Genomic DNA, 23,111 nt, shown 5'->3' with positions numbered 1-23,111 from the left:
TAATTTTTATTTGTCCAAAAACTGCTTATTTTTGTATTTTGTCACAGTTTCCTAAAGCATACTCATTTTCTATGTAATAGATATACCATTGCTGCGTTGACGATTTCTGGGTTTGCGTAAATTATACCATAATCACATGACCTTTCTTATGCCTTGACCTCACGAGACGAATATGCCTTGCATAAGAAAGGTCACGTGATTATGGTATAATTTACGCAAACCCAGAAATCGCCAACGCACCAATGGTGTATCTGTTTTAACCTATAGCTCCGCCCAGAAACACTTACTCCTTCCATCTTAATTTGCATAGCAGAAATGACGTAAAATGAGCTGTCAATCAAAATAACATGACGCTACTGTTTTAACCTATTGCTCCGCCCAGAAAAACTGAAAATTATACCATAGTCTGGGTATGGTATAATTTACGGTTATTGGAAATTATACTAAGAAGAATTTTACATAAGAAGCGCTGATCGAAGATCTATAGGTTAAATAAATCTATATAAACTACCTTTTACCTCTTTTTAAGTCAATTAGAATGTTTTAAATGTTAATTTGGGAGAACTATTTTTTTTCTGGTAAAGCAAAATTTTGTTTCAAACAATATAGTCCAAGAGATAGCGGAGTTTTATTGCAATTGACTTTATCACAAAAAGAAACATTGTACAGCATCTTGTTTGTAGTTGCTAAAACCTTCTTAACATTTCTTAAGTTACACAGGCTCAGCTCGGGCAAAAGTACAAAAATTCAAGATGGCAACAATATGACCGCCATAAATTACAAAATACAATATAATTTTTGTGTTTTTTTTAATATAGTGTATTAGTTCCTCATATTCCCAGACATGTTAAGTTAATAATTATTTACGAAAGTCGTAAACTAATTCAATAGCGTCAAAACTACTGGTCCGTTTAAAGTGAAACTTTAAATGCTGTGTAAACAGATTAATTGAATCGTACTATGTACTGGTATACAACTTTGACGTCATCACTTATGACGTCATAAACCGTACGGGCGTTCGTTCGAAAATGGCGTCAGAACAGCGCATCTTTATAATGTTTTACAAAAAACTCGGAAAGTCTTTTTAGGATATTCGTGAAGATCTGCAAAAAGTTTACGGAGAGGCTGCTCTTTCGGTGCGCCAGGTAATCTTTTTAGACTTTCCTTTATCTTGTCATTTATTATTAATTTAAGGACATATTTTATCTAGTACATGTAGAATTTACATTCAGTTTTAACCTACAGTAACTAAAAAATATATGAAGTCGCGGCTTCAGGATTTTTTACCAGATTGGCAAGGGGAAGCACGTATTCCAAAGGGGGTTGACATTTATTAGTTTTCCAGTGTTGGCAGGGGTCATGCATGTTCTGATTTTCATTGTGATTTTATTATTATTATTTTTATTTATTTATTTTATTTTATTAATTTTTTGGCGTGATTTTCGTAAAAAAAATGCAAGTTGTCCAATCTCAGAGCGGTACTACATACTAACCAAATCCTTGACCTTGTCACCCTCAGGATCCCTGTATTATAAGAATACACCTAAGTCTAGGTAAATCATAATTAACTTTTTTTAAAATCCAGTAAAATTATGAGAAAAAATAATACATTTGTTTAAACTTAAATTGATCCGTGCTCTACATTGAGCATGCAAAAAACAGGATCGCTTCTGGAACGAAGCAAATGGCATTACCCACGTTCTCCTTCGCCACGCCAGCTCGCCACCCCACCAAAAATAAAACATCAACAAACTCTTTAGGATGCGTCACATATATGGACATCAAAAATATCAAACTATTAACAAACAAAGAGAATACTAGCATCTAAATATAAATATAGATAGTCTCTCGCAATGAAAAGTAGTTTTAAAATCAAGATACTGCTGCTTGTAAAAGAATCGACAACAGACTTGCGACAATAAAACAGGGATAAACGTTTTGTAGATTTGTAGCCACATTCCTGCCTCTTTCGTACAATCCCGAGTCTTCAATGCAAATTCTGGCATGAGTTTCCCCGAAAGTTCGCGAAAGGACAAATCGACCATCAAAAACGAAGCGCTTTGAAATATAAATGTAGAGGACTCGGTTATCTTCAAGCAGAAGAAATTCTGATGGGTTTAGCTCAATTTGTACGCAAATGTATAGCCCGGTAATGATATGTGTTTTCTGCATAGGAATTCTAGAAACATACACTAATTTATACTGTGGTTTTTCCAGTTTCTCCGTGATATTATATGATGTATAATCTTTACTCCGATGGATTTGACTCCAAAATGACAAACTCATAGAAAAGTTTGCTGATTTAAGAACTTCCGTGGTATTTCCTAAACGCATTGACCATGTGTTTCCAATTATTTTCTTTATGTTTGTAATTAGATTGTCCGGTTTAACTTTTGACAGTTTTCTATGCATAATGATTATAACGTTGTTTGACATTTGTGGCTGATCCATCACTCTATAGAATATAGAATAAATAAACCATCTTCTCAACCATGTTGATTCTAGAGAAGGCAAAACTGATGACAATATGTACCCGTATGGAATATCAAAGACCTCAGATACGTTAATAGGATTTTTCAATGTAAGATTAATATATACCGCATATATTTGATTGTACCAAATATTAGTCGGATATACACACTTATTTGTTCTGTCTCTTAGCTGTCCACTCGGACAAAGGACTTGACGGCAGCTGTTTTCCTAGGATAAAAAAGACAATTTTAAATATAACACATAAAATCCACATTGGTTGAGCAGCAAACCGAAATAATGACAACTCTTAAAAACTTTGAAATAAGTGTTAAAACCTTCAATTTGATAAATTTTAATAACATTAAAGATGATTTCCTAATAAGTTATTTTTATATAACTATTCATTTTTTAACATGTCAAAGTGATATGTTCTTAAAAAATGTATTTATTCTATGAAATATTTTATATCACTGAAAACCTTACTCAAAACAACTTACATCTTTTATTGCGCATGCTGTTGGTAATTCCTTTACCTTGGAATGGTGTCTATCACTAGTCACAGCTATAAAGTTACCATCAATCAGTGCTATTAGTCCTTCTCCAGTACCACTTTTACCTCCAAAGATAAAATCTTCACCATATTTTGGGCAAAATATATGACGAAAAAATTCCTCTCCATTACAAATGTGACAAAAGGCATTTGCATACATTTTCTGATTTCGATATGGCGACACCATGCCACTTTTTGTACAGAGTGTCCTTATATCGTCTTTTGAAACATTTATTCCTACAGGCACTTGAAAATCCTGAGATTCGGGGCAAGTGTCAATGAGATTGGTGTAACATTTCAACGGTTGTAAAACATCATAAGTACCAGGGAAGATAAAATGTATTTGACAGCTTTCATAAAATGAGTCTTGTTCTGTTCCACTGGAAATCATGGTGATACTTTGCGTGACGTCGGCATCTGTGCATTTGATAACCGCATCCCAAATTATAACGTCAGTATCTTCACCATTTTGGTTTGCGCATTCTATGTTTTTATAAATTAGTCCTGACTTTGCAGAGTAAACGGGATAAAAACTGCCCCAGGGAGCAACTTTTATATCACCACAGGATGAATCAGATAGGCCTTCCTGACCGCCTGATGAAATATCCTGAACAGAGGAAACCATAAAGAACGACTGATATAAAATTTCATCTCTTGCTGGATAAGGCAGTGTAGGATAAAGACAAGAACGATCATGTTGAAACTTCTCCAGTTTTTCATTTATGTGATTTTTAGATAGCAATGCATCCGGAAAGCAACAGTTACCAGTTTCTGGGCATTCAGCTGAGCATGAGCATTCTGTAATAGAAGGTCAGTAATTATGGAGAATACATCCTCTTGACCCTTTCCGTCAAACTCCGGATAAGGATCTCGTACACAATAGTAATAACATACAGAACAGATACGGTATTTCGGTCAACGAATAGTAGTTTAATGTTAAAGTCCACGTAAATTAAGTAAATTTATAAATATAAAAGTAAACGGTACATTATTTGCATTTTTCTGATCATGGAAGAATGCATGTTGAAATTGGTCCGGATTTGATAATGATTGTACAACAGTGGGCGTTTTAAAATTGATTTTATTTCAGACATATTTTTAATAATGATACTCTGGAAATAGACTTTATATTTTTAGATATCAAATATATACAATCGTTCACATTATAGACAGTTCACACCCTCTATTTCTGTTAACATCTAAAACCACATGTATGACAACTTTCAATCCCTCTTATATAGAATAATTAATCGATGTGTTCTGATTGGGAAAAAATTGTAACTGGAATAAAGAGCAAGAACATATGGTGCAAACAACGGAATATTTCGAGAAAAAGAAATATTAATCTAATTTTGACAGAAGATATGGCTCCTGTAAACTTGACTAAAACTACTACCATGTCTCATACGTTGCACATCAATTTTGTATCATTTACAAAAGTACTGAATATACATGTAAGAGTAAATAAACTGTACATTTAACTGTCGTCTAAGTTTTGTACCACTTTCAGTTGCCGCATCCAATTAATTTTACTTATCTTGCGCCTCTGGTTTATTATTATTATTTAATCTTTCATCACTTTTTCTGATTAACAGAATAAATATAGATCTATATAATATTTTCATAGCGTGCAGCACTGTGCATTATTCTACTACAACATTTTTTTCTTTTACTTTTAAGCATAAATTAGATTAGTTTATGTGTAAAAATATATATTTATACAGTTACCAGCACAGCAAGATTCTGTTCCTGTTTTAAACGAAATGTCGTCTGCAGTTCCGGATGAGCGACTGCTTAAGCAAATGTCACCTCCGGGACAAAGATAGTTGACAATGTCCGGTATTCGTGACAAAACAGATGTATCTCCGTTTGATTGACCAAAACCCACATACAAACATACTAATGCAAGTTGAAACATCTCTGCATTCTATTAGGGAAAAAGAAACAAAATATAAGTACGGTGAATTTAGAAATAATACCTACCTTTTTTATTGCGAGGTTGCTTTTATATAATCTATATAATCAGTTAAATGAATTACCCCTATATTGCTTAAATGTGCCAGTGGTTTAAAGCTTAATTTTATGAGACAATATTTAAATATTCTATCATGCAATGACAATAGATTTTCGTTATTTTTGTTAAACATTTTTTGCATTTAATCAGGATTTTCCAGTATAACTTCGTGTGATAGGCATTGCTAAATATTTCTAACACATTTTTGTAGGTCGGAAGGGTTTGTATCTTGATGATAATATTATTGTATTACTCACGTTTTTTACGACTTGTGGCTGACAGAAAATAATGTTCTGCTCTTAAAGCGTACAATTTTTATTATCAATAATTTTTATAGCAAATGAAAGTAGGTTTTCAGAAAATGGTTCATAAAATGTTATTATGTATAACAATTCCATTGATTTTATAAGATCAATTAATTTCATTATCTAAGTATCGCATATGTAAATTTAAATACGAGACACGAAAAATTATTGAGTGTTCTTACTAAAATGGATTTTAAATGATTTTATATGGAAAATTCAAACGAATAGCAAATTTTCTCATTTTATGAATTTTGAAATAGTTGGTACCAACTTAAAACACGTTTAATGTGCGCTTTTTTATTGAAAAGCGGTTTCATTTTGTTGCAAATCATAGAGTAGAATAACTTTAGTTTCCAATCTCATATCAAATGACAAATAAATCACAATAATTAATGAGATCAAAGATCAAATAAGATGTTAAAGAAAATAAAACTTTATTCGTATTATTAGCTATAACAATGAACTAAAAAAACAAAAAAAAGTAACTGATTAACCAAATCTTGCTAACTACACTTAACTATTAAACATCATATTTAAGATGCATATATTATACTTAAATACAAAATAACTGTATTATTGTTTCTTATTTTAAGTATTCTTTTAAATTACACTCAAAGCTTTACAAAAAAAAAAAGATTATATGTCAGACTGTGAATTAATAAATTGATACAGTAAACATATTTTATGGCCAATTTACTTAGGGCGTACCCCACTTTGGCTCGCAAGTGTTGGAATAAGCTGTCAGTTGTTGTTGTTGTTGTGTTTTTTTTTTGTTGTTTTTTTTTTATTTGGTTTTTTTGTCAATGTACTACCGTTACAATAAAATGTTAAAATGTTAAGGCAAAATGTTTATTATAAATATTTTAATGAACCAAAAAATACGATTAGACTTGATTACATACCTATCTATGAAAACCCTTGTCACAGATTGTTTGGTGATAAACAAAATGGTAAATTATTAAATGTCCTTACAAGGGCATCTGACACTTTGATCAGTACCGTCTGTTCTGAAGTTTCCTAATAACGAAAAATCAAAATGTTATTTACTTACATCAGGATTTCCACGTCAAATGATAAGTAAGCGGAATCTTGTTGCAATATCATTTACGAATGCGAAATGCGGGTTGTTTTCTCTGTTATAAACATTTGTGTATAAAATATGACATATTGGTTAGTAACCGATCTATTGGCGTAGGTAAGGGCGTGATGGGGGAGGGGTGTTTTCATCCTCATAATTTTATTGGTTGGAACGGAGATCTTTTGATAGAAAACCTATATCAAAATGTATTGGTTCTTATTCCCAACACAAAATGTATTGGTTGTAATTCCCACAATTTACATGAGCTTTCAAGAGTTTTATTTCCAGAATACATCCGGGTAGTATGTCTAAACAGTTTATAACACATTTATGCAAATAGAGGACAAAATATTGAATGGAAAACAGAACATGTTTCTTTTAAAAAGGTACGTTGATTTCCGGTGCAATAAATTTTAGTTAAACTCCGATATGTGATCCTGGTTGCATACTCGTTATGTTGTTTCTCGTGATATCAAATTTCTCGTTCGACTTTACGTTCCACCTTGCGCAAACATAAACAGAAAAGGGAGATAATAAGGATATGACATATTAACAAATTGCTGTCACCAGTCTATATTTTAATGCAAATCTCTTCTATAAGCTGCAAGAGTTTCTCCTCTTTTTTAACTAGACAACTACATGACAGTAGCCCTGTAAATCTCAGACCTGATTTGAAAGCTAAGGTTAGGGCGTATGAGGTCTTCCTTAACATGTAAGCTGGAAGGTTGCCATGTGACTTTAATAGTGTAGAGTGACTTAATGGTGGTTAACGCGTCGGACTGACTAGTAATCTAAGGATTGCTGGCCGCATGGTTTCAAACCCCGTCAGGCGCAAACCGTTGTTTCATTGAGCAAGAAACTCTACTGTACATTTATTCCTTAGTACTGGCTGGTTCGAGTCTGTTTCAGTAAGCTTATAGCTTCCAACACAATCGAACTAAAATAAATTAGTATGAACTAATAGTGTCGTATGATCACCGAAACAAAAATGTCTGCTTAATAACGAGGTTCGCATTATCTATTGTTGCTATTGTCTGTATCTGTAATAAAGCTGTGTAAAATGCCGTGGGAAGTATGAATGCATGGTATTGACATTATACCACAGTTTCACAATTTATGTTATAAATATGTATCACCATTGTGAAATTAACAGAGCAAACAGAATAGGCCTGATTTACTGTACATTTGTGGTGATATATATTATACTAATTATCAGTATGTGAGAAAACGTCTGTATCAAGTTCTTTGCTATAAACAACAAACAAACAAAACACCTTTTTCAACCCATTAATGAAGCGAAAATTGCCTTATATCTGTATTAAAAACAATGATATTACAAAAAAAGACCCCGGGTTGCACTATATTTTACCACAGGGATACAAGTTATGTAACTATTGTAAATTTATATAAGGCAGTGCTATATGCCGGATGTTTATATGACATGTGCATTCAAAGACGATTTATACAAGTCTATGTAAAGTAAATGATCTCAAGTTGTCTAAAGCTAAATTAGACTCTGGGACAGGCCTATTATATATCACTTATCTCCTCCACGTTATATCTTGTATCTTCATTAATTATGGCTTTGACAGAGCTGTCTTTTTCAGATGTACCTTTGGCGGGTATCAGTTCTACCTTCCTTCAACATTGACATCCACCTGGCAATTGTACAATATGGAAGGGCATTTTCTCCATAAACTAAATCTAGTTCCGTATTTATTTCCGATGCGTATTTACCCAATAACCCACGAATTTTACAATAAGCTCTTTGCTCTTCTCTCAAATCACAATGCAACTCAGCCATGTTTACAACCAGTATACAAAACCACATGTTTTTTAATGACCTGCTCAAATTTTATTGCACGTGCAAATCGTGTGGAAATATACTGTTGGTTAGAAAAATCAATAATCTTTCCAGTGGTATATTACATGTATACATGTACTTTCACATATTGAGTTGTTGCAACTAATTGTAAATGGATTTTATAAGATATGTCAGTGTTTTGACCGAGTTTTCGTTAAAATTAGAGTTTGGATTTTGAACTTTGTAATATGATACATTGTGAACTAAATAATAACAAGAACCATGTCAACATGGCCATCCCCTGCCGAATGTGTTTGCGCATTGGAAGAATGTATATGTAGTACAGCAGAATAATTCCATTTTAAGAGGTCTTTTGGTAATGAAAACTGACGGCTATAGTGATTACAAATTTGAAACCTATGTGAATTTCATACTGATAGCTGAAAATAACAAAGGGCAATAACTGAAAAATAATGCAGGCGAGGTTATCATTCTTGTGTGCTGCATCCCTCCTCAGTAAAATCTATCCACCTATGAAGTTTCAAGTTGATACCTCAAATACTTTTTGAGAAAAAAATTGAATTGAAAATTTAAGTATGAAAAATAACAAAGGGCAATAACTCAAAAATTATAAAAGGTAGAGTTATCATTCTTGTGCACTGCACACCTCCTGAGTTAGATCTATGCACCTATGAAGTTTCATAATGATATCTCAAAGGCCTTTTGAGTTATGCTCTGGACAAAAATTAATTTTGAAAAATAAAAAAGGGCAATAACTAAACAATTATACAGGGTAGAGTTATCATTCTTGTGCACTGCACTCTTCCTCAATGAGATCCATCCACCTATGAAGTTTCAAGTTGATACCTCAAATACTTTTTGAGATAAGCTCCGGACAAAGTAGTATGAAAAAGAACAAAGGGCAATAACTCAAAAATTGTACAGGGAAGAGTTATCATTGTTGTGCACAGCATTCCTCCTCAATAAAATCTATCCACCTATGAAGTTTCATGTTGACATCTCAAACACTTTTGAGTTATGCTCCACTCGGGTGAAAAATTAGGTATGAAAAATAACAAAGGGCAATAACTCTAAAATTATAAAAGGTAGAGTTATCATTCTTGTGCACTGCACACCTCCTTAGTGAGATCTATCCACCTATGAAGTTTCATTTTGATATCTCAAAGGCCTTTTGAATTATGCTCTGGACAAAAATTAATTTTGAAAAATAACAAAGGGCAATAACTCAAAAATTATGCAGGGTAGAGTTATCATTCTTGTGCACTGCACTCCTCCTTAATGAGATCCATCCACCTATGAAGTTTCAAGTTGATACCTCAAAGGCCTTTTGAGATAAGCTCCGGACAAAATAGCATGAAAAAGAACAAAGGGCAATAACTCAAAAATTGTATAGGGAAGAGTTATCATTCTTGTGCACAACATTCCTCCTCAATAAGATCTATCCACCTATGACATTTCATGTTGATTTGTCAAACACTTTTTGAGTTATGCTCCAGTCAGGTGAAAAATTAAGTATGAAAAATAACAAAGGGCAATAACTCAAAAATTATGAAAGGTAGAGTTACCATTCTTGTGCACTGCACACCTCCTGAGTGAGATCTATGCACCTATGAAGTTTCATTTTGATATCTCATAAGCTTTTTGGAGTTATGCTTTGGACAAAAATCAATTTTGAAAAATAACAAAGGGCAATAACTGAAAAATTATGCATGGTAGAGTTATCATTCTTGTGCACTGCACTCCTCCTCAATGAGGTCTATCCACCTATGAAGGTTCAAGTTGATTACTCAAATACTTTAAGAGATATGCTCCTGACAAAAATGTCGGACGGAAGGACGGACGGAAGGTCGGACGGACGGACGGACGGAGACTATTTTTATATCCCCCGCCGCCTTTTCGGCGGGGGATAAAAAGCCTTTTATCAATAGCATTGTATTTATTTGCTCTATACGCCATAATATTACATACATCATAAAATTACATATGTCACAATTTCTTACATTATTTTAAAATATAAATAACTAAGCGCAAACAGTTTCTATCATGCATGCATTCTTTATATCTATATTATAATACTCACTTTCTATTAACATATGTTCAATTTTCCCATTAACTTTTCCAGGGTTACATAAATTCAATGCATGAAATACACAAAACTAAGGATCACATGTAAATTGTAGTCATGTATGTCTTTAAGGTATCCCTGTCCACCATAAAAAGAATAGGAATAAATTACGCCAATATATAGTTTTATAATAATAATGTGTATCTTATTCTATATTCCAAATAAAAATACCGGTATAATGTATTACATTGAGAATAATTTGAAAAAAATACTATACATGTGTGCATATCAGAAACAAAACATTTGTTACAATTAAGTTTTCAGATTTCATTGAAATGATTTATACCAGATATCAGCAGTGATAATCATACTGTATCAAGAAAGCTGTTAGAAATAATCAGACTTAGAATAAGAATAAATTACGCCAATATAGTTTTATAATAATAATGTGTATCTAATTTTTATAATATGCCAAATTAATATACATGTATAATGTATTACATTCAGAATAATTTGAAGAAAAAAACTATACACATGTGCATATCAGAAACAAAACATCTGTTACAATTTCATTGAAATGTTTTATACCAGATCTACACATATACTTATCAGCAGTGATAATCATACTGTATCAAGAAAGCTGTTAGAAATAATCAGACTTGTAAAATAAAATACAAGTAAATGACTATTGCATCTCTTCTAACTAAAATGGATGTTTAAAGGCTCATCAAACATAAAATATCATAGTTTTTAAAGCTTTTTCTTGTCTTTTTTTCAAACAGTTATTCATTGGCCATAAAGCATTTACCATCTTTGGCTTCTTAAAGCCTCTTTGGCAATTAGCTATTTAGTATTTTGTATGGAAGTCAAAATAACCATGGTGTTTACATTTTGTTAACCTAATCACAATGTATTTCAAATTTAATGTTATTTTCTTGAGCTGATAAGCATATCGAATGTTTCAAATCTCATTTTTATTACAACATTATACATGAACATCACATATTTGCCCCATCCACTAAAAGAGTTTGTTTCTATATTTAGCTCAAATTGCTTCTAAAAGGGGCCAATTGGCGAAGGGACCAGTATGACATAGCAGAAAATATTGTAAACATCTGACAAGATCTGTAAGAAAAGACAATGGAAGTCAAAGATTTCTGGCTTTTTCAGATCACTATGAATCATTTGACAGGAGAAATAGAACAGAAAAAAATTGCCTATAATTGTAACATCCAATTTAATAAACTACATACTACCATTAAAAACTTTAACTTACACAATATAGAACATTTCTCTGATCTTTTACCCATAGGAACTCGAGAACGGGACCGCAGATTGCGGCGTATATTTTCGATCGGGTGACGGTTTTTAAAAACGTTTCTGCTACATCTAAATATCTTTTACTATTATCCGAGTGTATGGACTCAAAAAATATATTATCAATTGAACCCAATCTGTCTCTTTTAAAACTGGTCAAATTTTACGGTTTTATAAAAAAGACAAGGAGTGACATCCGCCATTCGCCGCAACGTTTTCGGCATGAGTTTTTCCCCTTTGGCTACAATTGATTACTAATTTTTAGAGTTTTGTTCCCGTTATTTTTGTCAACTATCAGGTATCGTCCGGATATAACGTTAACGGTTTATTGTTTACACGTGTTGACATGTAAAGGCGGCATTATAACGGGCGTATTCGTGTATTGATTTGTTAAAATGGAGAAAACAGACACTTTAGTAATATGGTCCAACTGATTTTGCCTAACTGAAAAAAGGAATATTAAAACATGATCCATAGATAAATAGTTTAGGCACTCATCTCGTATTCATTACTAGAAAAATTAAAACAAAAATCAAGCATATCAAGGGGGGTAACTTACAACGAACGTTGCGGTAAATGGCGGATGTCACTCCTTTTCTTTTTTCAATATACCGTAAACTTGACTGATTTTTAAATAAGCAGATTATATTAAATTGAGATTAGATAATTAAAGACTACCCGCTCGCATAATATGAAAAGATATTCAAAGGTCGGACAAACAATATAAAGCCGGTACGGATTCGGATTTATGCGCCGCAATATGCGGTCCTGTTCCAGAGTTCCTATGCTTTTACCGTATATAAGACCCTGTTTAATTAACTCATATCATAAAATATGTATATGATGTAAGAACATGACTATAGACTAAATAGTGAAATAATTTTGTTCCAGAACTTGACTGTTAATGACAAATAATTTCACACTTAGCGCTACTTTCTTCAGGTAATAAGCATCTAATATGATATCGCTATCGTTATTCAAGCATTATTTAACTCAAGTTTGCCCTTTCTGAGGCATAGCAATAATTAAAGCGCTCAAACAATTAAAGGGAGGTAATAAAATGTTTAATTTTTGTTAATAATTTCTTTATTGGGGTCAAAATTTAATTACTGTTATATTGTTAAGCATAAAGTTGATAAAATTATCAAAATCTTAGATCAATTACAATAAATGTACTGAATCTCTTACTTGCAATTATTGTAATTATTCAGAAGTATATAAAGCAATAGTTACGTCTTGCAATTACGGACTGACAAGTGCAAAGCATACAACGTATGCCCCCCAATGTAATTGGGATATTTTGAAGCGCCTTACTAAGGTGTTACAAACATGACCGTTCGAATACTTCATCTTTGATAATAAGAACACATTAGGACATCACGTATCGGCGATATTTTAAATGTTTACGTAATTATTTATTTATTATCAAACCTTACCTAAAAATAACAGAACAAAACAGAAGGCTTTTTAGTCATATGCATGGTACAGCATAAAAACAATAAATATTTACGAGAGTGTTGTATTTAAACTCTTGCCTTTTGTTAAATGACTTTAAGAAATATAATGCAATGTTATGAAGTAAACGTTAATTCTTTGTTTTCATAAGTTCAACAAATTTCATCATACTAGGTCTCTGTCTATAATATCGTGGAATATATTTTATACGATCATCATTTAAGACGTTACATTCCAACACAAAATGAAATTCATCCTCAATAATTAGCTTATCACCCAGTTCACATAGTCTATTGTGCCGGTGTCTTCCATATTCGATATAAAGACAATATAGAAATTATATTAAATCGCGATGTCACATTGTCGCTCGGCTAAAGTCGAAGGATTGGCTATATGAATATTTATAAGTAAAACGACAGGGCGGGCGGCAACGCACCGTACGACGACGCGCCGTTTGGCGTGCTTCGCTAGCGACAAGACGAAAAGGTGATAAAGATATAGGTTGTTTGTCGCAGTCGACAGCACAACGCGCAAAGTGTACCAAGTCAGCCACCATAGCCACTATACCATGTCATATTTTCGCTTCTTTGCCTCAAAATGCGAATCATGAAGGGATGACAATGTTGGACTTTGTCGTCTCTTCGTGTTTTCTCTTTTTCGGAATTTCGAGGCAAAAAAAGCAAAAATACGACAAAGAAGGGCGACAATACGAAATCTGTCGTATATTCGCATTCAATCGTGGCATTTCGTGACTATCCAGGGCTACATTTACATCATATATGGCGATGATTTCAAACTCTTTTTATTAATCTTACAATATTACGTAAAATGAAAAATAAAAAACATTACATATACCACAAAATGCCTTACGCTTTGGTACAGAGCCTTGCTAAAAAGGAAATTGTTTCATGGCCGCTGGACTGCAATGGTCAAGTGTGCGTCAGTCCACCACATACGCCACAGACTATGTTATGTGGAAAACAAGATCAATAAGGAAGGGCTACGTTCATTAAACGCAACCCCTACAAGACCCAGCTACACATGACCACCAGCAAGGAGCCTAGCAGGACCCCAAACAAAATAGGACAGTACACAAGGCAAAGCACGGACATGATAATTACTTTAATTACAGACTCGCGAATAAAGATGGGTTTACAAGTTGGTTTTATATGTGTTTTTTAAGGTGCGTTAAAAGTGAAATACAATGTCCAATGATCTCTGGAAATAGAGGATATTGAATGAATGTAAGTTCAATACTGAATTTATTGCACGAGTTGAATAAAATCATATTATGCTAGACTCTGGCGAGTTCAATAAATTCTGTAATGAACTTTTGTTGTGATTAATGCTTCCGAGGGATCACTTTGTTTCCAGATTTTTATACTTCACAACAGCAGGTGTCAAGTGCTGTGTGGCAGCTGTAAAAAGTTGCCCCGTACTTCACTTCAGTGTTGTTATATTTTTCTGGTCCTTCGGGATCATTGATGCCAGCAGTATTAAGTGTTGAGAATTGAGTACCGCTCAAGCCGGTGCTAGGGGGCGTGAGGGATGTTGCACGTATTCATTATCCCTCATGTACAGACTCAATCAAACCGAGTCTGCAGTTCTCTTGTAATTTTGTTGTGATTAATGCTTCCGAGGGATCACTTTGTTTCCAGATTTTTATACGAATTTAAGATTCTATTTTTTCACGTACCCCAAAAAAAGCAAAAAAAAAAGACCATTTTAAGTGGAAAAAGAGTCATTTTTCATTGACGCGTCTATAGTATGACGCTAACATTTAACGCGTCTTCACACTATGTGTAACGCTAATGACGTTACGTCAAAATATATGCACGACCGTGCAATACCATATTTACGGAGTCGCAAAATTGGCACGGGTGTGTGATACAGGCCGTTTTGATGTACCTGCATAAACTAGCAACTCAGTACGATGATATGAATTTGTAGTAATTAACTTACACTTAATACAAACTTTTTCTCTTGAAGTATATCAAATATGGCAAGCAAAAGAAAGGAAGTATTTCAATCACTTAAAGGCCCATTATTTCTCAGAAAAGCTATAATTTTTATTTGTCCAAAAACTGCTTATGTTTGTATTTTGTCACAGTTTCCTAAAGCATACTCATTTTCTATATAAATCTATATGAACTATCTTTTACCTCTTTGAAGTCAATTAGAATGTTTTTAATGTTAATTTGGGAGAACTATTTTTTTCTGGCAAAGCAAAATATTGCTTCAAACAATATAGTCCAAGAGATAGCGGAGTTTTATTGCAATTGACTTTATCACAAACAGAAACATTGCCAGTGTACAGAATCTTGTTTGTAGTTGCTAAAACCCCATTTCTTAAGTTACACAGCCCGGGCTCAAGTACAAAAATTCAAGATGGCACCAATATGGCCGCCATAAATTACAAAATTCAATATAATTTTTGTGTTTTTTTTTATATAATGTATAAGTTCCTCATCCACCCTTAGTAATTCAATAGCGTCAAAACTACTGGTTCGTTTAAAGTGAAACTTTAAATGCTGTGTAAACAGATTAATGTATTTATTGCAGGTTAAGAGTTATAATTGGACGGTTAAGAGAGGTATAACATAGTTAGCACGAATATTTCGTGCCCGCCGGTATTGGTATGGATACATAATTGAAAGGCGGGTAAATCGCCACTCGAGGACTTCGCATTGCAGTGAACACATCGTATCCCACCCGCCCACCCCAAAGCAATGTTTTTATTAAGCCATAGTTTTCGCATCCGTTGATTAGTTGTTAGCGAAAAAGTGTCTGTTTTGTTTGAATCAACCTGTAAATAATCGATATAATAGTTTATTCCGCAGGTTTTGAGCTTCCATGATTGCATGTCCAGAGATTATGATATATGGATCCATCTAACTCACAGAAATACCAGTTATTATTTGTATTGATTTGTATACAACGATATTGAAACAATGCGAAGGCCTTTATCCTACTAGAGTGTTGTTGTTTATTCTGCCTTAGACTGAAGGTTTCACAACTCTTATTAGGTGATAAATAATTTATTTTCGGTTAAGCAGAGCGAATTAGAAAATAATTTTAAATTCTATCACGCCACGTGATTTTTTCACTATAGACTGCCAATAAACACTCGTTAGGGACTACTTGTGTATGCGGCTTAAATTATGTTTTCACCCTCGATTATATAGTTAAAGGGACTCCACTGCGGTTTTAAAGTCTAAAAACATTACATTTGAATTTCTTACATAAATGAGCTGGGGCACTTTAAACAGTAATATATGCAAAGATAGTTAAGAAATATACTTTGAAATAAATTCAAAATCGTATTTTTTTGCTTTTCTTAGCCTAATTTGGGTGAAAAAGCGTTAAAACGCTTTTCAGTTTGGGTCAGTTTTTTACAATTTGAATAATTATTCTGGAAAAACGGCGTGCGCGAATGATCTGAAATTTTGCACAAAGATTAGTGGTATAAACCTACATCAAATGGTACAATTATCTGGAAAAATATTTTTAGTCCCATCATGTCGAAAAAAAACCTCAAAGAAGTCCCTTTTACAAAGCCTTTCAAAGCAACAATTAAAAGCATTTTTATTTATATTTTCTGTTCTTATAATGTTTTCTTTTCATACAATACCTAAATAATATCTAACATACACTAACGCCACATATTTGATCCATATCAGTTAATAAATATTTTGACAAAACGGCGCCAATCCGTAAGCAGCGTAATGATGTCATCGTAAGAAAACAACTCATTTATAAACAAGCTGACGTTATTTCATACATACAAGAATGATAAATGGGGCGCTGACGTAAACACAATACGACGTAAGTTTTTATTGTTGAAAACTTGATAAAAAAACATTGTTTCTTATTATTTCTTTTGTTTAATAATTTCTATATCTTTGCAACAGTAGGGTGCGAAAATCGAACAGCGTTATACGAAAATCGGCACCACAAATTATTTCCGCTTGAAAAAATAACATTAGTGATCTTCCTTATTTTGTCGTGATGGAATCGAAATAACATCGGCCTGAGAGGTGTATATCGGCTATTTAACACCGGTTTTGTCGTTTTGATGCGAAATAATTAACCACTCAGGCCTACGGCCTTCGTGGTCAATTCCTCCGCATCAAAACTCCAAACCGGTGTTAGATAGCCGATATACACCTCTCAGGCCGATGTTATTTCTTAATTAAATCGTACTATTTATACAACTTTGACGTCATCACTAATGACGTCATAAACCGTAAATGACGTAACGTTACGGGCGTTCGTTCGAAAATGGCGTCACACAGCGTCAACGAACAGCGCATCGTTGTAATGTTTTACACAAAACTCGGAAAGTCTTCTTAGGATATTCGTGAAGATCTGCAAAAAGTTTACGGAGAGGCTGCTCTTTCGGTGCGCCAGGTAATCTTTTTAGACTTTCCTTGATCTTGTCATTTATTATAAATTTAAGGACATATTTTATCTAGTACATGTAGTATTTAAATTCATTTTTAACCTAACTAAAAAGTATAAGAAGTCGCGACTTCAGGATTTTTTTACCAGATTGGCAAGGGGTAGCACGTATTCCAAAGGGGGCTGACATTTATTAGTTTTCCAGTGTTGGCAGGGTTTTTGTATGTTCTGATTTTCATTGTGATTTTATTATTAATTTTTATTTATTATTTAAGCAAAAATTTTCAACAAAATTGCTATCCCTTTGTAAAGTCCCATACATTTACCATTTAACTTTTTTTCAGAAAATGAAATATTTATAGACAAAAAACCCATTAAAAGCAGTTACCTACTGCATCACGTAGGGTACTTCATTGTCACGTGTCGCCTGTGATAGTCAAATAACAATCACTTCATGGCTTAACTAAAAACAGTAGAATTTTAGAGATACTTGAAATACCGGGTTTGAATTAGGTTCTTTATTTTAAGAGGCCATGTTAGTTTTAAAACAGACGGTTGTGCTTTTCCAAGATGGAAATAGTGCTTTTTTAATGGTTGAATTTCAGTCAAATTTTACAGAAATGTTACATAAAGATTAAAGTGTACATATGTAAAGAATTTTTATAAAGATATATTTTTATTTACATTAAAAGACCTCTTGAATGCTTAGAGGTTTGAGAACTGGTTAGTCCACCATAACCTAACTAAAAAGTATAAGAAGTCGCGACTTCAGGATTTTTTTACCAGATTGGCAAGGGGTAGCACGTATTCCAAAGAGGGCTGACATTTATTAGTTTTCCAGTGTTGGCAGGGTTTATGCATGTTCTGATTTTCATTGTGATTTTATTATTAATATTTATTTATTCTATTTTATTAATTTTTGGCGTGATTTTCTTAAAAAAAATGTTGTCCAATCTCAGAGCGGTACTACATACTAACCAAATCCTTGACCTTGTCACCCTCAGGATCCGTGTATTATAAGTATACACAGGTCTAAGTCTAGGTAAGTCATAATTAAATTTTTTAAACTCCAGTTAATTATGAGAAAAAAATAATACATCTGTTTAAACTTAAAGCGATCCGTGTTCCAGTGGTAACGTGCTGGACAAGTAATCTAGGAGTTACATCCCAGCTATGCCACAAACAATACTAAGGACTGTCAAGTGAGCCTTAAAGCCGAAGTCCTGTGTATCGGTGCTGTATATTGAGCATGTAAAGAAACAGGTTCGCTTCTGGAACGAACCGAATGGCATTACCCACGTTCTCCTTCGCCACGCCAGCTCGCCACCAACGCCCCCCGCCACCCCACCAAAAATAAAAAATCAACAAACTCTTTAGGATGCGTCACATATATGGACATCAAAAAACATCAAACTATTAACAAACAAAGAGAATACTAGCATCTAAATATAAATATAGATAGTCTCTCGCTATGAAAAGTAGCTTTTAAATCAAGATACTGCTACTTGTAAAAGTATTGAGAACAGACTTGCGACAACAAAACAGGGATAAACGTTTTGTAGAATTGTAGCTACATTCCTTTCTCTTTCGTTCAATCCCGAGTCTTCAATGCAAATTCTGGCACGGGTTTCGTCGATAGTTCGCGTAAGGACAAATAGACCATCAAAAACGAAGCGCTTTGAAATGTAAATGTAGAGGACTCGGTTATCTTCAAGCAGAAGAAATTCTGATGGTTTTAGCTCAATTTGTACGCAAATGTAAAGCCCAGTAATAATATGTGTTTTCTGCCTAGGAATTCTAGAAACATACACTAATTTATACTGTGATTTTTCCAGTTTCTCCGTGATATTATATGATGTATAATCTTTACTCCGATGGATTTGACTCCAAAATGACAAACTCATAGAAAAGTTTGCTGATTTAAGAACTTCCGTGGTATTTCCTAAACGCATTGACCATGTGTTTCCAATCATTTTCTTTATGTTTGTAATTAAGTTGTCCGGTTTAACTTTTGACAGTTTTCTATGCATAATGATAATAACATTGTTTGACATTTGTGGCTGATACATCACTCTATAGTATATAGAATAAATAAACCATCTTCTCAACCATGTTGATTCTAGAGAAGGCAAAACTGATGACAATATGTACCCGTATGGAATATCAAAGACCTCAGATACGTTAATAGGTTTTTCCAATGTAAGATTTATATATACCGCATATATTTGATTGTACCAAATATTAGTCGGATATACACACTTATTTGTTCTGTCTCTTAGCTAGTCACAGCTATAAAGTTAACATCAATCAGTGCTACGAATCCTTCTCCAATACCACTTTTACCTCCAAAGATAAAATCTTCACCATATTTAAAGCAAAATATATGGCGATAAAATTCCTCTCCATTACAAATGTGAAAAAAGACATTTGCATACATTTCAAGGTGCCGATATGGCGACACCATGCCACTTTTTGTACAGAGTGTCCTTATATCGTCTTTTGAGACATTTATTCCTACAGGCACTTGAAAATCCTGAGATTCGGGGCAAGTGTCAATGAGATTGGTGTAACATTTCAACGGTTGTAAAACATTATAAGTACCAGGGAAGATAAAATGTATTTGACAGCTTTCATAAAATGAGTCTTGTTCTGATCCACTGGAAATCATGGTGATACTTGGCGTGGCGTCGGTATCTGTGCATTTGATAACCGCATCCCAAATTATGACGTCAGTATCTTCACCATCTTGTTTTGCGCATTCTATGTTTTTATAAATTAGTCCCGACTTTGCAGAATAAACGGGATAAAAACTGCCCCAGGGAGCCACATTTATATCACCACAGGATGAATCAGATACGCCTTCCTGACCGCCTGATGAAATATTCTGAACAGAGGAAACCATAAAGAACGACTGATAAAAATGTTCATCTCTTGCTGGATAAGGCAATGTAGGATAAAGACAAGAACGATCATGTTGAAACTTCTCCAGTTTTCCATTTATGTGATTTTTAGATAGCAATGCATCCGGAAAGCAACAGTTACCAGTTTCTGGGCATTCAGCTGAGCATGAGCATTCTGTAATAGAAGGGCAGTAATTATGGAGATCATATCCTTTCGACCCTTTCCGTCAAACTCCGGATAAGGACCTCGTACACAATAGTAATAATATACAGAACAGATACGGTATTTCGGTCAACGAATAGTAATTTAATGCGAAGAGTTGTTGACTTTTAAGTTAAAGTCCACGTAAATTAAGTAAATTTATCAATATAAAAGTAAACGGTACATTATTTGCAATTTTCTGATCATGGAAGAATGCATGTTGAAATTGATCCGGATTTGATAATGATTGTACAACAGTGAGCGTTTTAAAATTGATTTTATTGTCAGACATATTTTTAATAATGATACTCTCGAAATAGACTTTATTTTTTTAGATATCAAATATATACAATCGTTCACATTATACAAAGTTCACACCCTCTATTTCTATTTAAATCTTAAACCACATGGTAGGACAGCTTTCAATCCCTATTTAATAGAATAATTAATCGATGTGTTCTGATTGGGACAAAATTGTTACCGGAATAAAGAACAAGAATATATAGTGCAAACAACGGAATATTTCCAGAAAAAATGAAATATTAATCTAATTTTGACAGAAGATATGGCTCCTGTAAACTTGACTAAAACTACTACCATGTCTCATACGTTGCACATCAATTTTGTATCATTTACAAAAGTACTAAATATACATGTAAGAGTAAATGAACTGTACATTTAACTGTCGTCTAAGTTTTGTACCACTTTCATGCAGTTGTCGTATCCAATTAATTTTACTTATCTTGCGCCTCTGGTTTATTATTATTAATATTATTTAATCTTTCATCACTTTTTCTGATTAACAGCATAAATTTAGATCTATATAATATTTTCATAGCGTGCATTATTCTACTACAACATTTTTTTATTTTACTTTAAAGCATAAATTAGATTAGTTTATGTGTAAAAATATATAATTATTTATACAGTTACCAGCACAGCAAGACTCTGTTCCTGGTTTAAACGAAATGTCGTCTGCAGTTCCGGATGAGCGATTGCTTAAGCAAATGTCACTTCCGGGACAAAGATAGTTGATAATGTCCGGTATTCGTGACAAAACAGGTGTATCTCCGTTTGATTGACCATAACCCACATACAAACATACTAAAACAAGTTGAAACATCTCTGCATTCTATTAGGGAAAAGAAACAAAATATAAGTACGATGAATTTAGAATTGATACCTATCTTTTTTATTGCGAGGTTGATTTTATATAATCTATATAATCAGTAAAATGAATAACACCTATATTGCTTAAATATGTTAGTGGATTAAAGCTTATTTTTATGAGACAATATTCAAATATTCTATCAGATAAAAATGTGGATCTATAGAAATATAAGGCATATCATATTTTTAGACATTTTTCTTCTTTTTACATCTCGCAAAGTTAAAACCCTATAGAAGGTTATTTGTCTTTTCCGGGTGTTTTTCATATGCATTTACATACAAGACTGTTTTGTTTTCTTACAAATGTTAAGTTTATTTGTTTATAAAGCATAAAACATAGTACATTGAATTGTTCATGTGTTTTTTATAATAAAGGCTGACTTTAAACATGGAAAAGACGAGTTGTATTTTGTATTGTTTAACAAAGCTAGCCTTTACAATATCCAAAGGTTTAAATCCCATTTCTTCAGCTCAATACATTAGTTTCCAGACCTCTCTTCTCCCTCACACCCTAAACATGTCCCGGTACAAAATGTATACGTGTAAAATCATAACCTACGACATTAACTATTTGACTTTACTAGTAAGCCAAAATTTACTTGTTTTCGTCTGGGTGACGCGTTGTCATTATTTTTATGATACAGGTGAATATTTTTGGAATAATATTTTTCTGTGAATGCAATTTAAACCATAACTTTTTATACATGTATATGTTTGCCCCCCCCCCCCCACCCGCCTCCATAAATAGTATCATGCAATGACAATAGATTTTCGTTATTTTTGTAAAACATTTTTTGCATTTGGATTTTCCAGTATAACTTCGTGTGATAGGTGATGAATGGGGGGGATCCACACCCACTTTGTTTACATAATGACGTAATCATGTGCACACTTGAACAATAGAATGGGTGACACACGTGTGTCATGAATAACAATAGAAAGCTTAGCACACAAATGTTTTAATCCCGCCAAAATAAAATGGATGCCTTATTAGATTGAAATAAAAAATGGCGCACTGTTTCTCCATAACAAAAGAAAACGAAACATAATTGTAGGGGTCACATAAATATGGTCTAAAGTACACAATAGAAAAATGTTACCATAAAGGATTAACTAATTCGGTCAAAATATACAAAGGAAAACTATAATCAAATTATTGGTTTAAACTATGAAAAGAAAATTAGGACAAAATATTATTAATAAGTCTAGACCAGCTGTGGTCAACTCATCTAATAAGCTACTTTAGTATCTAGTATTTCTTCTTCTTGATATTGTATTTTACTATCATCAGAAAAATGTAAAGTTTAATCAATTGTTTACATAATGACTTAAGAGTGTGTATTTTATAACAATAGAA

At 33.1% G+C, this 23,111-nt stretch overlaps 1 protein-coding gene across 1 annotated transcript; it reads right to left on the bottom strand.

The window, feature by feature from the left end:
- Positions 1-1,771: 1,771 nt before the first annotated feature.
- On the bottom strand, positions 1,772-5,011 carry LOC132753841 (uncharacterized). Its single transcript, XM_060744380.1, has 3 exons — positions 4,751-5,011; positions 2,970-3,820; positions 1,772-2,700 (listed from the first exon to the last, which is right to left on the bottom strand). Exons 1-3 carry the CDS (start codon positions 4,938-4,940, stop codon positions 1,873-1,875), a joined length of 1,869 nt encoding a protein of 622 aa, XP_060600363.1. The 5' UTR covers positions 4,941-5,011; the 3' UTR covers positions 1,772-1,872.
- Between the last annotated feature and the right edge of the window lie 18,100 nt (positions 5,012-23,111).

The sequence above is a fragment of the Ruditapes philippinarum genome, unplaced genomic scaffold (genome assembly GCF_026571515.1).
Source record: "Ruditapes philippinarum isolate M1 unplaced genomic scaffold, ASM2657151v2 ctg3198_1_1_1_1, whole genome shotgun sequence".
Taxonomy (NCBI): domain Eukaryota; kingdom Metazoa; phylum Mollusca; class Bivalvia; order Venerida; family Veneridae; genus Ruditapes; species Ruditapes philippinarum.
This window is presented reverse-complemented; position numbering and strand designations above follow the sequence as displayed.